This window comes from Orcinus orca, chromosome 4 (genome assembly GCF_937001465.1).
Source record: "Orcinus orca chromosome 4, mOrcOrc1.1, whole genome shotgun sequence".
NCBI lineage: Eukaryota > Metazoa > Chordata > Mammalia > Artiodactyla > Delphinidae > Orcinus > Orcinus orca.
In genome coordinates, this window is record NC_064562.1 from 127,715,914 (window position 1) to 127,731,689 (window position 15,776).

The following is a 15,776-nucleotide window of genomic DNA, read 5'->3' on the forward strand; positions in this document are numbered from 1 at the left end:
TTTGAATGCCTCGTCCAGAGTCACACTTTATAGGCATAAGTACAATTGGTTTTAGGATTGAGAGTTCTAGGGACCTAAAGCAGCAAAGCAGAAAGAGGTTAGTCTATTTGTCTGAGACTTTTACCCCAAAGGAATTGCTATTGCCTCATTTTCTCTTTCTTGTACTTTTTATGCGTGAAATCTCCTGGTTGAGGCAAGAGACAACAGTCTATTTTGAAAGCATGCTTCTCCCCTACTAATACCTAATTTTAATTTTTAAATTCTTACTTTTGTCATACTCAGAGGGAAACATAGCATGGTAAAAATTGCTGCATCTCTCACCATGAGTCCCTGAATCCTCTTTTATCTCTGTGTTGATTGAAGGTAACCAGACTGACTGCTGTTTATCCTAAGCTCTTGTGTCAAGAGCTTTAATCACAGATTGACCTCTTTGTAGCATAGGGTTTGCATGTGTTTATGTGGAAGTAGGAGAAAAATATATACTTCCATGCTGGTCTATACTTTAAACCTTCAAAGATGTCAATATCTACGTATAAATTTTGAAGTCTCATTTGAATTTTGTTCTTGAAACTCATGCTCTGGAACCGTTTTATAATAACACACTTATTTGCATTTGCAAAATGCATTTCTAATACATTTTCTCACTTTGGGAAAACTCAATCCCTTAATGGGGTTCTAGAAGAATCCAACTTATAGCAAAATCTACTGTGACTCAACTGTTGAAGAGGTCCCTGGCAGGATGGCTCAGATGTTACATTTCCACTGTCTCTAGCCCCTCCAAAGCCCTGGGAGCATTTTTTGCTAAAATTCCAGGGACTGGCTGTAAGTCTTTGACTTGCCTCTGCTTTTTAGGAGTTTGATTCAGAAAAGAGAAAAATAGTTATTAAAACTTGTTGTTACGTAACAGCAAAAGCGATCCTCAATGTCATGCCCAGTCCCTAGAGAAGGTTCTAAGAGGGTCTAATAGAGTCCCCCGTGATGCCAGAAGCCCCCTTCACACCAACAATTGCTTCTGTAAGCTTCCACAGGGTGTCTCCAGGTGTTTCTTCATCCCTAAAGGGTCAGGTGCTCCCTTCTGGCTCTACTTGTTCATGGCATTCTTTTTTCTTTTTTTTTTTTTTTTACAAGAATGATAGAGCACCCTGATCTTAGTTCATGAGTTTAGTCGTGTTAGACATGTAGAGAGAGACAATCAACTGGCTTTTAAATGCAGTGTGTACTTTACCGTCTCTTTCTTTATTCCCAAGTGAGTATGTTTCTAATTAGTTTGTCTCAAGGCAGCTCTTCATTTTCCTAGGTGCATAGATGGCTGATAAATTTGAGGCTAGGGCTGTCTGCCAAGAATTCCCTCTCCAGCTAAGACACGCTGTTTAGCAAGTGCCATGATTTTCAGAGCGAATATGTAGACCAAGGGCATACTGAGGTTATCACAAATGAAACAAACTTATAGCTCATAGGTTAGGTATTTGTACTAACATCTGCTTTGATACTTTGCAGGGATGAGGTAGAATAGCAGATAAGACTAGCTTTGAGGCTGATAAACATGGGTTAAGTCTTGAATCTTCACTGAAAGATTATGTGACCTTGGAAACTTGCCAAGCCTCTTTCCTCACCTATTAAATGAGCGTAATAATAGTTCCTTTCTCCTAGTATTATTGTAATAATGATAAAACGCATATGACTTCTTAGCTCTGTGCCTGACCCACAGTAAACACTCATAAATGTTACCTATAATTATGAAGCCTCACGTATAAGATGGAAGTATTTTCTAGGCATCCTCTTTAATATAGTATAGAGCATGTGGATTTATTTTTAAAATCTATGGGAAATAACCTTGTCATACTTTCTGTGACCTAATATTACTTAATTTTTGTTGTTTTTTAGTCAATGATGTTTCTTGTGGGATACTGACAGAACATGATGCAGAGTATGATGTTTCGCTTTTAAGTACTGCGGCAAGAAACCTGAAGGCGGAAAATCTTCCTGGAATTTAGAATTTGCTGCAAGCCGCAAAATACATTCATAGAATAGGCATTTAAAAATGAGTCATAATTCAGTCCCTGCAGCATTGCAGATATACTTGGGGCACCCTGCCATGGGCACAGCTTTCAGGAAGGATGGCGCGTGAGGCATCGTAGCAGGGCAGGCGGGAGGAGAAACAGTGCGATGTTAGTCATACCAGGACTCTGAGCGTGAATTCCAGATGTGTAGATTTCAGTCATACCTCTCAAATCCTCATAAATTACCTATATTATTTGTAAATTTATACGCCATTGTGGTTTTGGGTTAAATATGAGGTAATTTCGTCCTAGGGTTTTCAGTCTTCCCCTGTGTAAATCATTTTCATGGTATGCAAATAAGTCTGTATTTGAGACTCCCAGAGAAAACGCTTACATTTCTATCTTTGTACGTCATCACCAGTCACAATAAATAGGCCTGACAGAGTGTGCCAAGGGCCCTGGCCAAGGCCATTCTTCGAGAGAGGGCAGGGCAGCCTACTGAGGAGAATGATGGATTAAGAGCTGCCCCACCTGAATCTTAATTCCTAGTAGGTCCCTTTTCGTGTTACCATTTTCTCTGTAGTCAGATGTTGTACCACCCAAAGAACTATAAAATGATGCCAGTGTCTTGGAACCTAATTAAGGCTTATCATCATCCTTGTGTTAAGGTTTGAAAATCAGACTTTGTCAGCACGTCAGAGAGGCAGGGCAATTGTGGCTACATCTCTTGAGAAGCCTGCCCGAGACTTTTTGTGGGGGAAATTCAGCTGTTCTCCCAGAATCAGATTTTGAGAGGAACGGGCGCAAGATGAGGACTTAAAAGGCAATTTGTACCCAGAGTGATCATCTTTACCAAGAGATTTGAGCCTGGTATTATGTCAGCTGGTTTAAATTTAATCTTGTTTTTCCAAAATCACTGGGATCACAAAATTTGCATCGGCCCAGTCCACACTTGCCAACTAGTGCTATCTGCTTTCCTCGAAGCATCCTGGGAGCTTTCTGTTATTCCCTTACAATGAGGACAGACTGTCAGGTGGCCCATACTCAGTGCTCTCCCTCAGATGCACCTGAAAACCAAACAGTAAAGGAAGAGAAAGAAGAAACCCAGTACCTTATTTTATTGGTTTTTTAGCTCGACGTTAGGCTCAGTATAGAATCACTAGCTTCCTGAAGCTAAAATGCATGGATAACAGTGGATTTGGGGGTACTGTAAATTCATCTTCAAATGTGGCTGAAGATTTGGAGTAAATCGGTAATAATTATTTTTATTGTTCTTTTATACTCTTTAATATAGCAGAGTGTATTTCCTATTGACTTTAATGTCTTTAAACAACTCTCTAGAAATACTGTGAAGTTGCTGACTTGTACTGTGAATTATTATTCAGTGTTTTAAACTCAAGATTGAAATATTTTGCAACTGAAGCTTTTCTTTGTTTTTTTTTTTAACATCTTTAATGGAGTAGAATTTCTTTACAATGGTGTATTAGTTTCTGCTTTATAACAAAGTGAATCAGCTATACGTATACATATATCCCCATATCCCCTCCCTCTTGCGTCTCCCTCTCACTCTCCCTATCCCACCCCTCTAGGTGGTCACAAAGCACCGAGCTGATCTCCCTGTGCTATGTGGCTGCTTCCCACTAGCTATTTTATATTTGGTAGTGTATATAAGTCCATGCCACTCTCTCACTTCATCCCAGCTTCCCCTTCCCCCTCCCCGTGTCCTCAAGTCCATTCTCTACATCTGTGTCTTTATTCCTGTCCTGCCCCTAGGTTCATCAGAACCTTTTTTAAATTTTTTTAGATTCCATATATATGTGTTAGTATATGGTATTTGTTTTTCTCTTTCTGACTTACTTCAGTCTGTGTGACAGACTCTAGGTCCATCCACCTCACTACAAATAACTCAATTTCGTTCCTTTTTATGTCTGAGTAATATTCCATTGTATATATTGCCACATCTTTATCTTTTCATCTGTCGATGGACACAGTGCAACTGAAGCTTTTCTGATGCACGGTGCAAACATTCTTGTGTTTCTGTCTTTGATATGTTTTCATTTTATCAATACTTCACTAAAGGTCTTTTCTTTTTCTCACAGTCTGACAGCAATGCAAGCTTCCTCCGTGCTGCCAGAGCAGGCAACTTAGACAAAGTAGTGGAATATCTCAAGGGGGGCATAGACATCAATACCTGCAACCAGGTAAGAGCACGGCCGCTGGTTCTGTATTATACGTTGAAAACACTCTTATTACCTGCAGATACATTCCAAGAGCCCAGCTTTTTTCATGTTCTTGTTGAATTTACTTAGATAGCAGCAATTCAGAATTATGAAAGTCCATTTTTCTTCCTTACCAACTTTTGAAGCCTCATATGGTTGTATCTAGAGTTAATAAGGCTGGCAAATTAGATAGATCAAAAATAATTGAACCTCAGTTTTGCCTATGAAATGATCTGGGCTGCCCTGAGCTGGAATGTTGACCAAGAACAATGTTTTACTTCTCATTTATCATCAACTAGTTATCCAGACTGTGGCTTCTTTTCTTGTTTGCTGTATGCCTTTTACTTAGGGGTAACTGATCGTTACAATTTGGGATAGAGAAATAAGAGGGTAAAATCAAAATTATCCCTCCCTTTCCCCCTAATTAGTTTTTTATTTTTATTTTTTCAACTTTATGCCTTTATTTATCTTTTATGCTCTATTACACTGACTAGGACCACCAAAACAATCCCCCCAATTAGTTTTAAAATATAAATTTGAATGAGAAGAGGTTGCAACTGTTGGCTTAAATGAGGTATTTGGATTATTTATTTATCACATCCATTCACTAAGGACTTTAGACAATATTATACATTTGGATATTATTTGGTCCCAGTGATGTTGAAATTTTTGTGCTATTTTTAACTAAGATTTTAATGCCATGAATTAAAGTGTCTAGTGGACTACAGTATTCAATACAGTGTGCTAAATGTTGCACATCGGTGTGTGTGTGGGGGGTGTGTGTGTGTGTGTGTGTGTTTGTGTGTGTGTGTGAGACAGAGCTGACTGGGAAGTGAATAATCCTGACTAATTTTAAGTTAATAGGAGATGAATTTTATTGGCGGATTCTAAATCATCTATAGAATGCCTATGATATATATTGATATATATTCTGATATATATTGAGCCCAGTTACGTTCCATCTATAGTCGCCTGAAATTAGTATACCTTTCAAGTACAGCTTTTCAAAAACAACCTGATATCTTTTCATACTCAAACTTACTCTCCTCTCAAATTCCTACCTGCTGGTTTTCTCACCAATGTTAGTTCCAACAGCTCTCCACCCTTGTCTTCTCCCCTACACCAGTCTAGCACTCCTTTTTCAGTTCATCTTCCACATCCACAAATTTGCACTAACTCACAACACAGTCACTTACCATGGTTGCCGTAACAGCCTCCTTAATTAGGTCCTGTCTTCATCTTGTCCACTCTGGTCAATCTCCATACTATGTCTTGAGTCATCTTTCTAAAATAAAAATATGATTATGGCACTCCTTTCACTACCAAACTTTCTATGGCTTCCAATGCTTAGGTTAGTAAGATAGTTGTATAAGAATTACCTGAAGCCTTTTGCAAAGGGTGCAGGATTTTCCTTGCTCCTCTTGAGAGTAACCGGCTTAAGAAGCACTGTCATCGATGGCAGTATTTCTTATCCTTTAGAGGAGTAACTCCAGTGGCATCAAAAATATTGAGTGTTGGGCTTCCCTGGTGGTGCAGTGGTTGAGAATCTGCCTGCTAATGCAGGGGACAGATTCGAGCCCTGGTCTGGGAAGATCCCACATGCCGCGGAGCAACTAGGCCCGTGAGCCACAACTACTGAGCCTGCGCGTCTGGAGCCTGTGCGCCGCAACAAGAGAGGCCGCGACAGTGAGAGGCCGGTGCACCGCGATGAAGAGTGGCCCCGCTTGCCACAATCAGAGAAAGCCCTTGCACAGAAACGAAGACCCAACACAGCCAAAAATAAAAATAAATAAATTAAAAGAAGGTTCAACATTTAAAAAAATATATATTGAGTGCTTGCTGTAGGGAATATCAGTCTGCTGTCACCCTGAGCATCCCTATATATTCTTTTGTGTGTGTCAAGAATGAAAGACCCTGTATGCTCTTTATCTGGAGCATTTCTCAGGGTAGTGATTGCAGTGAGCAACCTTGAGGGATTAGGTAACTTTTTCCTCTAGATAAGAATAGGCTTGTTCTTTCTTATTTTAAAAGCTGTGAATTCCCCAAGGTTAATGTTCTTCTTTAACAACCCACAACATGCCCAGGCATCCATCACTGGTCCTGTATGTCACTCGCATGGGATTGGGAGGGGGGCATAGGGAGCTGGTGTAAGCAACATATTGACACTCAGCTGCTCCTTTTGCCATGAACTGTAAAGTCCATTGTCTCTGATCCAGGAGACTCATGTCTTCTACCAGTATCAGGAAATAGTAGCAGTTAAGCTTTTTAGCTTGTAGGTGAGATAAAATCCCAGACCTTACATAGTTCTTGACCCTGACCTATGGAATAAGAGTAAATTCCTTTATCCCAATATATAAGATCTTCATATTTTACATCTCTATTTCTTATCCATCTTATACTTCATTATGAATCTCTTTTTGATATGTTTTTAGTGTTCTTTTGAACAAATAATTTGAAGTTTAGATACATTAGTTACTTTAAAAGAGAAAGACAACATCCAAATTCCTATATAGATATAGATAAATGAAATTCTTCCAAAGCTACCTGTGAGATTGAATATGAAATATTTAAAATTTTTAACATGTTAATTTTATTTCTTTAGTTACTTAGTTATTTGGCCGCATGGCATGCGGGATCTTAGTTCCCTGACCAGTGATCAAACCTGTGCCCCTGCAGTGCAAGTGCGGAGTCTTAACCACTGGGCCACCAGGGAAGTCCCTTCACATGTTATTTTAGACTTTTTTCAAGTATATTAAATACATTCCCCCAATTTTATTATCAGTTCATTAACATTCTAAATTTGCAGTATGCTGGAAAATAGGCAATGAAACTGTTAGAACTATTAGTTCATTTGGTAAAATCATTGTAAGTGATACCAAAAGATGAACCCAAGGAAAATAAAGTTAACCTCAGTCAAACTAAGTCCACTTCACCCTAAAGTATAAGAAATATCTTAATCTTATAAAAGATCTTGGAGTTTATTTTTAAAGAAAAACAAACTCTCAGCAGTAAATACTCAATTCTTATTCACTTTATTGACCAACCTCACTTCTTGAGTTACTTTGATAAGTTTTTAGCTGCCTAACATATTTTTCGTGTAGTGGCCGACTGTCCACTAGCATGTTACTATAAAGGGGAAGAACATGTATTTTTGTGAGAAGGCAACAAAATGTCATGAAACCACACAGAACTTAGAGCCCAGCAGTTCAAGTTCCATCTCCACTTTTGTTAAGTCATTTCAATTCAGAAAGTGACATTTTTCTAATCTCTAAAACAAGAAAGTAATAATACATTCAATCTTACACCACCGAGTTGCAGTGTAAATTAAATATGAAATATGAAAGGACTTTCTAAGGTGTACCTATTCTAATTGCAGTTACTGTGTATGTCTACCAAGAATCAGAAAAATTAAAATTGACCTCCACACAAAGTATGAGATTGACTCTCTTCAGTCACCTGAATTTACTAGGTAGAAAGTAAATGTTGTCTGGTGTTGGTTCTTTATTATTACCATTCAGGAATGTATATTAAATAGAGATTAGGGAAATGAAGTGACTAATGTTAACTAGTTAGTTGCTATGTATCAGGCTTTGTGCTGGTGGCTTTATGTGTGATGTTTCATCAATCAGCAGAGACAAATGTTATAAGGTAGGCATTTGCCTGAGTTTATAAATGCAGAAACTGAGTCCACAGGTGGTTAAGTGATATCCCCAGGGTCACACAGATCTGTCTCTCACATACAAGTCTTTTCTACTACAAGACGTCTTCCTGAGATGTTTGAATCTTATTTTTAATCTACTATGCTAATATAAAAAGGACTTTATTCATCCTCAGATCAACATAATATGTAGTTAAAGGAACTTTTAAGTCAAAGAGCACCACCACCAGGATTACTACTAAAACTCAAATAAAATATAGAGCAGAATATAATTTCCAAACACTTAGGAGGGCAAAAGAGGCAACTCTTCAGCCAAAGTACTGCTATTTCTAAATAAGCTCAAAGCTAATATGCTCAAAGCTAAAAAAAGCTCAAAGCTAAATAAGCTCAAAGCTAAAAAAGCTCAAAGCTAATATGGCATATGAAAGAAGGAAAGAAAAAGTATTCTCTATTTTGCTTGTAAGCCTGAGTTTCTGGGGAGCATTATGTCATGTAACATAGAAAGCAGGATTTTCTGTACCCTGTTGTATTTCTCAATGAAAGGCAATCTGGGCTGTACCAACTTTCCAAAAATACCACATGTATTGGCGTGCTAAGATTCCTTAAACTGAAATTTGGATGAAAATCTTTTTCTTTATAAAATTGGTCTCATAACTACCATGAGAATTTTGAAATTTAGTTGAAAAATACCATTTGGCTTCTAATTGTTTAAATGATGTGGGAAAAATTCATAAATTTGACACAAGACAATATTCTTAAAAAAAAAAACTTTGTTTTCATATTTTTCGCAAATAGTTACAAATCTGTTAACTTTCATTTTCCGTAAAAGATTAAGCTGGTAATGTATTTATTTATCTTTTAATCTCTTGTACATTCAGAAAGGAGAATAAATCCTAGTGTTTGCTCCTTATTTTTGAAACTCATATATACTTATTTTTTAAATTTATTTAGTAATTGTTCATAAGATTACAATATTATAAACAAGGTTAACAGAGCAAGTATTCAATAAATATTAGCAAATATTTTTATATTGATTCTCAACCTAAGTTTTAGCAAAAGTGGTGCTGGGTCTTATAGGCAGGACAGAACATGAAAGGTATTATCATAGCCTGTGTCACCAATTAGGAAATATCACGTTTAGTAGCAATCTGGTAACAGTTACTGTTTATCTGGGTTTCTTTAAATTAAAATCTTTTTTGGAACTAAAATCTTCTTTATAAATGCCATTTGGGTCCATCTGGTCTGGACCGCTCTTTAAAAATGCCAGAAATGACATTTAAAAATGCCAGAAACAACAAAAGTGAATAACTGAGAATTGAATTCATAGAATTAATGGAATATGGAATGAACTATATATAGTTTTCTAACAAGTTAAATGAGGTAAAAGTATTTGTACAAATAATCTTGTTATATATCTATGAGCTTATTTTGACCCCTCATTTAGAAGAAGCCAAAGGTGTTGCATCTGTCTAGTTCTGGCTATGTGTGCTCTTGTTTCTGGATTCTGCATTATTCTCTGATTTTTTTCAATACATTAATACCAGTTCTTGCTCTATACTGAGTAGCACTAAGTTGGATTTGAATAATGTATGCTAAATATTTTGAGAACTTAGAATTTTTAGTTTCAATGTTGATAAGTCATCCAATGTAAAGTAATTCTGGTAGAGACTTCCTCAACTACTTGTCCATAGCTCTGAAAAGTTTCACTTCTGTGTGTAACTACACAGGATTATGAAGATCTTCTTTCATTTAAAAATTGCCAAGGGTAGCTTCACTCAAATTTTTTTGTGACTTGTCTTTTTTTATTTTATTTTTAAAATTTTTTATTTATTCATTTGTTTTTGGCTGCTTTGTGTCTCCGTTACTGCCCGCGAGCTTTCTCTAGTTGTGGTGAGCGGGGGCTACTCTTCACTGCAGTGCGCGGACTTCTCATTGCAGTGGCTTCTCTTGTTGTGGAGCTTGGGCTCTAGGCATGCGGCCTTCAGTAGTTGTGGCTCACAGCCTCTAGAGCTCAGGCTCAGTAGTTGTGGTGCATGGGCTTAGTTGCTCCATGGCATGTGAGATCTTCCCAGACCAGGGATTGAACCCATGTCCCCTGCATTGGCAGGCAGATTCTTAAGTGCTGCGCCACCAGGGAAATCCCGACTCGTCTTCTTAAGTACTCTGCTAATGTGATTTAGATTGAACAGAACAATTGATATTCTAAGAATTCTCTTGAATGCTCTTTTTCTATGACTAAAAGATGTGGATTTTAAAACATAACTCCCAGGCAGCCACTCAAACCTCCTTAAGTCATCTCAAATTTTATCATCATAGCAGTCTTTCGGCCAGTCTGAACTCAGGCTTACCATTTGTTTATCTGTTTATTCAAGCATGTATTGTGTGTTTACTATGTGGCAGGCACTGTCCTAGGTGCCATGAAGAGAGAGGCAGAACCCTGCCCTCATATAGCTTATAATCTACAACCTGAGAGAGACAGTCTCTAAGGACAAAACTAAAATATCTGGAAAGAGAGATGGAAGTAAATGACAGGGAGAAAAATATAGTAGGGGGGGAGGAGAGGGAGGGGAAGGGGAGCAGCATGTTACTTGAGGTCGGATGGTCAGAGGAAGACCTGAAGGAACTGAACAAGGAAGCCCTGCACTGTTTGGAGGGAGTATATCTTAGAAGAAGGCTTGACGGGGAGAAAACCCCAAGGAGGGAGCATGCCTGGCGTGTTTGAAGCCAGTGTAGCTGGAGTAAAACGAGGGAGGGGAAGAGAAGTAGGAGGTCGGGGAGAGCCCGAGGCAGCACCAGAGAGCATGTAGGCTATTTTAAGAACTTTGGCTTTAATTCCGAGAGAAGAGAAGTGATTAGCAGAGAAGGGACATAAGCTGACTTAAGTTTGAATAGTCACCCTTAGACTGAAAGGGAGCAAGGGCAGAAGGAGGTAACACTTTTGAAATACTTTACCAAGACAAAGGAGTATTAACACTTTACAAAGGAGTATTACACTTTTTGTCATACTTTCAGTGAGAGATGAGGTGTTCTAGGTAAGCAGGCAGGAGAGATGGTGAGAAGTGGTTGGATTCTGGATATATTTTGAAGATAGAGCTGATAGGTTTTGTTGATGGATTTCATGTAGTCTAAGAGCAAAAGAGAGGAGTCAGGGATGAAGGCTGGGGTCGCAAAGAGAATAATGAGGGTGGAAGATTCATTACCCGAGAGGAGAGAGAAGGTGTGAACTAATCGTCTAGGAGAGTGGGAGAGCGTGATTAAGTGTAACAGTGAATGATTGCCGAGTGGAAAAGGGAGGAGTCAGAGATGAAGGCTGGGGTCGCAAGACGAATGTGGGCTAACGTTTCATTAACTGAGATGGGAAAGACTGTGGTTTGAGCGGGTTTGAGGGAATAATCAGAAGGTCACTTGAGAACATGTTAAATTTGATTTGTCTAGTTGATATCCAAGATATTGAGCATGTAGTTGGATAGATGCGTCTGGCGTTCAGAGGAGAGAGTTTGGCCAGAGATCTATTATTTGGAGCATTCAGTGTTATAGATGTTATGTAAAACCAGGAAACTGGACAAGGTTGCCAAAACAGTGAGTGAAAAATTTATGAAAAATTGAAGAGGTCCAAGGACTGAGCCTTGGGACCCTCCATCTCTTAGAGGTCAGGAAGATGAGGAGGAACCAGCAAGGGGAATGGGGAAGAGTTGCCCAGAGAAGTGGCAAGAAACCCTGGAGTGCAGTGTCCCGGAAGCCAAGTGAAGGAGTTATTTTCAGGTGGAGGAAATGATCAACCCTATAAAACGCTGTTGATCAAATAAGCTGAGGAACAGAACAAATGCTGTAGTGAAGTGGTGGTAGCTAATGACTTGTTAAAGGCATTTTCAGTTGCCTGGTGGGGTGAAAGCCTGACTGGAGTTGATTCAGTCGGTAATGAGCAGACCAGATACTACTGGAAGGTCTCTTTCTGTAATGGGAAGGAGAGAACAGGGGACGTAGCTGGAAGAGGAGGTAGGATTAAGAGAGGCTTTTTAAAAAATATGAGATAAATCATAGCATTTTTGTTTTATTAATGGAAAAAAGCAGAAGAGGGGAAAATCAATGATGCATGAGAGAGAGGGTGGACTTGCTGGATGGTGTCCTAGGGTAGGTGAGAGGGGATGGGACCTGGTGCGCAAGTGGGGGAGTCGGCCTTTGCTAAGAACATGGATAGTTCAGGAAAAAGAAGGGTTTAGGGATAAAAGACCAAGAAGTAGTGTGGGTGTGGTGCTGGGAGCTGGATGTGGAATGGAAATTCTCTTTTAATTGCTTCTAGTTTTTAGTGAAATATGAATGTCATCAGCAGAGAGCTAAGATGGGAGAGGAGGTGTTGGAGATTGAGGAGACAGAAGATATGAAATAATCATCTAGGAGAGTGGGAGAGAGAGTGATTAAGGGTAACAGAGTATGATTGCCAGGCAGTGTTAAGGGCCCACTTAAGGATTATGACAAGCGAGCACGTATGTGTATCTCTGCAGCCACATTCAGACATGGGATCAGTTGCAGAGATTGTGGTTGAGCTAAGCATGTATAGTACAGCCAGAGAAAGGCAAGCCGACTGCGGATGCATACAAGGGAATGACTGACTAAAATGATTATAAAGATTATGCATGGAATTTAGGCTGAATGAGGAAAGAAATGGACACAGTGAAAAGGTGAACAGACTCTAGGTGTCAGGGGCTGAAAGATTGTTTGATTCGGGTCAGTAGATTGGCAGGAGGGTAAATGGAAGTTAACGGCTCGGGTGCTCGAAGTTGAAATCCTGGAGGAAGATTATATCACTGGAAATGACCGTGGAAAGAGTAGATGAGGTAGAGAGAAGAAAAATTATTGGTGGAAAAGTCAGGAACCTGAATGTGTAGAGTTCTGGGAAAACCACCTTCATATATGTTGGAAAAGGTGGCAATGAACTAGAAGCTAAAATCTTCAAGAGATGAGGATGGGATCTAAAACATACAGGCTGGTGGCTTCTGGAGGTTTATGTAAAAGGATGAGGAAAAAATCGTTTTGAAGAGCAAGGAGCATTAGCATAGCTCCACTGAGTCCAGTGGTTAATTGGGGTGTAGGGGATAAATATTATCACTTGAGTAGACTTCAGGGAAGCAGTAGCTTCGGGTTTCATTTAGAACAGAAAGGTTAAAAGGAATGCTCAGAGAAAAGATTTAAGACACAGATGCTGCTAATAACCACATTCATGTCTTCTAGAGGCCATTGTGTAAGAGTTTCAGGACATGGGGAGTGATCAGAGACATAGTTAGAAAAGGGGATAGCAAGGCATACAGGGGTTGCGTTTGGAGGGATGAGGATTCACGTGGTGACTGGCACAAAGAGGGATACAGGGTGTAATAAGTATAGTCCATATGGTCCCAACCAGATGGTGATGGTGAGATTGTGAGAGTTGTCTGGAGCAAGATAAGAGGCAGCAGGGAGTCTAGCCAGGAGCCCATAGAGTTATGGAGTCTCACCTTGATTTCTGCTGTGGAGGGTCAACAGAGGGAAGATCTTGATCCAAACACGTATTCAATACAGCTCTTCAGATACGCACTACAACCAAACACACGTGGTGTGTGAAGTAAGAGGTAGATGCCATTTTCGCTTAGTCATTTTTCTGCTTGGTTATTTTCTTTGTGCCATTAAAAATCAACCAGCCCCTTCGCAGTAACCGAGATTTTATCCACTCATACTCTAACAGTCTCTTTGTTTGCTGATCACTTATTCTAAACAGTCTTTTTCCTTTCTTCTATAGAGGTTTCCTAAGCCTCTCCCATCCCTCCCTACCCTCATAGATTTCTCCTTATCCTTTCATGTGTATGTGTATGTGTATGTGTTTTGATGATTATAAAGGTGTAACCCCAAATCCTAGGATCTCTAGTCTTTTCAAGGCCTTCTCTCTTCTGGAATAAGGAGGAAGGAAAAAAAGGAAACCTTGTTTTCAGATGATACCTTCTTTAGATTCAGAAAAAGAGAAGAGAATTCAGCAGCTCCATATGAAAAAGTGCTTGTCTGTTGAGATGGACATGATCAGGGGCTACGTGTCTCTTGATGAGCCTGTATATGTACTTGCGTATAACTTGATGTAGGCAACTGATTTTAGTCCTTTACTCAGTTTCTTTTCAGCCTCTTCCCGCAGAAATGAAAGGTCTTCAGGGTAAAATGAAAGAGTCTAAGATGCAGATGAACAAAAGCTCATAAGGGCACACCTTGGAAGAGGTCATCCCTGGCTCTCCCCACACCCTCATTCCCCTAGCTACCACCACCCAAAAAAAAAAAAAAAAAAAAAAGCTACCATCAATAAAAAGAAGAAAACTTCTTTGTGTAGGGTAGAGGGGGCAGAGAGGACAATCTGAAATTAAACCCTGCACCTGAGTGGGTATGCAGACTCACTGCAGGGGTGAGAGAAGCATGCCACTGCCCTTGGGAAAGAAGTTTATCGGAGAACCTGTGATGTGATATTTCCCTTAAGGAATGAGGGAAGACAACAATAGTGCCCATGGGAGGCAGAGGAGGGAAGTAGCATGAGAAAGAAGCAATTTACCAGGGAGGTGAGAATATATTTTCTCATCCAGAGCAACCACCAGAAGTTATATCAAGAGATCTGTTATTCAAGTTCCCTTGAAATTATTAATTTAGACCTCAAACTGGAGACAGTCTCTACAGCCCTTTTTTTTTTTTTGTGGTACACGGGCCTCTCATTGTTGTGGCCTCTCCCGTTGCGGAGCACAGGCTCCGGATGTGCAGGCCCAGCGGCCATGGCTCACGGGCCCCACCGCTCCGCGGCATGTGGGATCCCCCCGGACCGGGGCGCGAACCCGTGTCCCCTGTATTGGCAGGCGAACTCTCAATCACTGCGCCACCAGGGAATCCTACAGCCCTTTTTAATGGCTTCTTTTAGTGAGATTTCTGTGTCTCTAAAGAAGACATTAGATTCTTATTAACCATTTGCGTTCACAGCTAACAATTTAGCAATACACAGAAAGGAAGGCAAACTCCACAAACTGGGAACTTGGAACATCAACAACACAGGAAAATTAAGGGGTTTAAAAAGAAAGGCCCATGAAGTATACCAATCTAAATACGGCTACTAGCTTATGTGAACCAGGTCACAATGAATGATTTATAAACTAGTATTTAAGCTTCAGTGTTTAGTGAAAAGGGCACTTTGCTGCAAGGAATAAGACCCAGGATTGGTACACAGTAGATTTCCAATTAATATTTGATAAATGAATAATTGAATAAACACAGACATTGAGCCAATCACTTAAATTATTCTGAGTCAAATAATCCATTCGTGAAATGGGAAGTAATAATACCTATGATATCAAATAATAGTTTCTTTATTGCATGCCTACTACATGCTCATCACTGTGTTACATACTTCATGTATGTAATCTTCGCAACATACTTCTCTACCTTAAAGGGAAACTACTTTGGGCTCAAATGATACGTGGGAAAACCCACTGTGTTGCACACACTCATTCAGGAGGCCAAATTATGGCTGTGACAGTTGCAGTTGGAGAGAAGTTAATTAACAAAAAGTTGGGCTGGCCACAATGGATGATTTCACTCAAGATAGAGTAGCTGGATGGACAAATTCTGGATAAGTTCTAACAAGTTTATTCCTTCCAACTTAATCAAAATTGTCATTATTGCTTTCAGACAACTTGTAATTCTGTGGGAAATAGTAAAGCTTCTAATACTTAGGAAGGTTCTAGTCTTCCTTCCTCAAGCATCTATTCTGCTTTCCAAATGGAAAGACCCAAGTTTCATCAGGTTATGTTTACAGACCATCTCTTGAGGTAGTATTTCTCCTACTTAGAGAAGGAGATTTTGGGGGGAGCCCTGAGAATACATCTGTATGCTTCAGTTTCAGAAATC

The 15,776-nt window shown here is 39.5% G+C and overlaps 1 protein-coding gene across 50 annotated transcripts in view; it reads left to right on the forward strand.

Moving 5' to 3' along the window:
• ANK2 (ankyrin 2) overlaps positions 1-15,776 on the forward strand; it is a 683,094-nt gene that overhangs the window by 471,281 nt on the left and 196,037 nt on the right. For all 50 annotated transcript variants that reach the window (XM_049708929.1, XM_049708962.1, XM_033437973.2 and 47 more), the window contains one exon: positions 4,100-4,201. In XM_049708929.1, the coding sequence (XP_049564886.1) occupies positions 4,100-4,201 (102 nt within the window). The remainder of the gene's footprint in view (positions 1-4,099; positions 4,202-15,776) is intronic.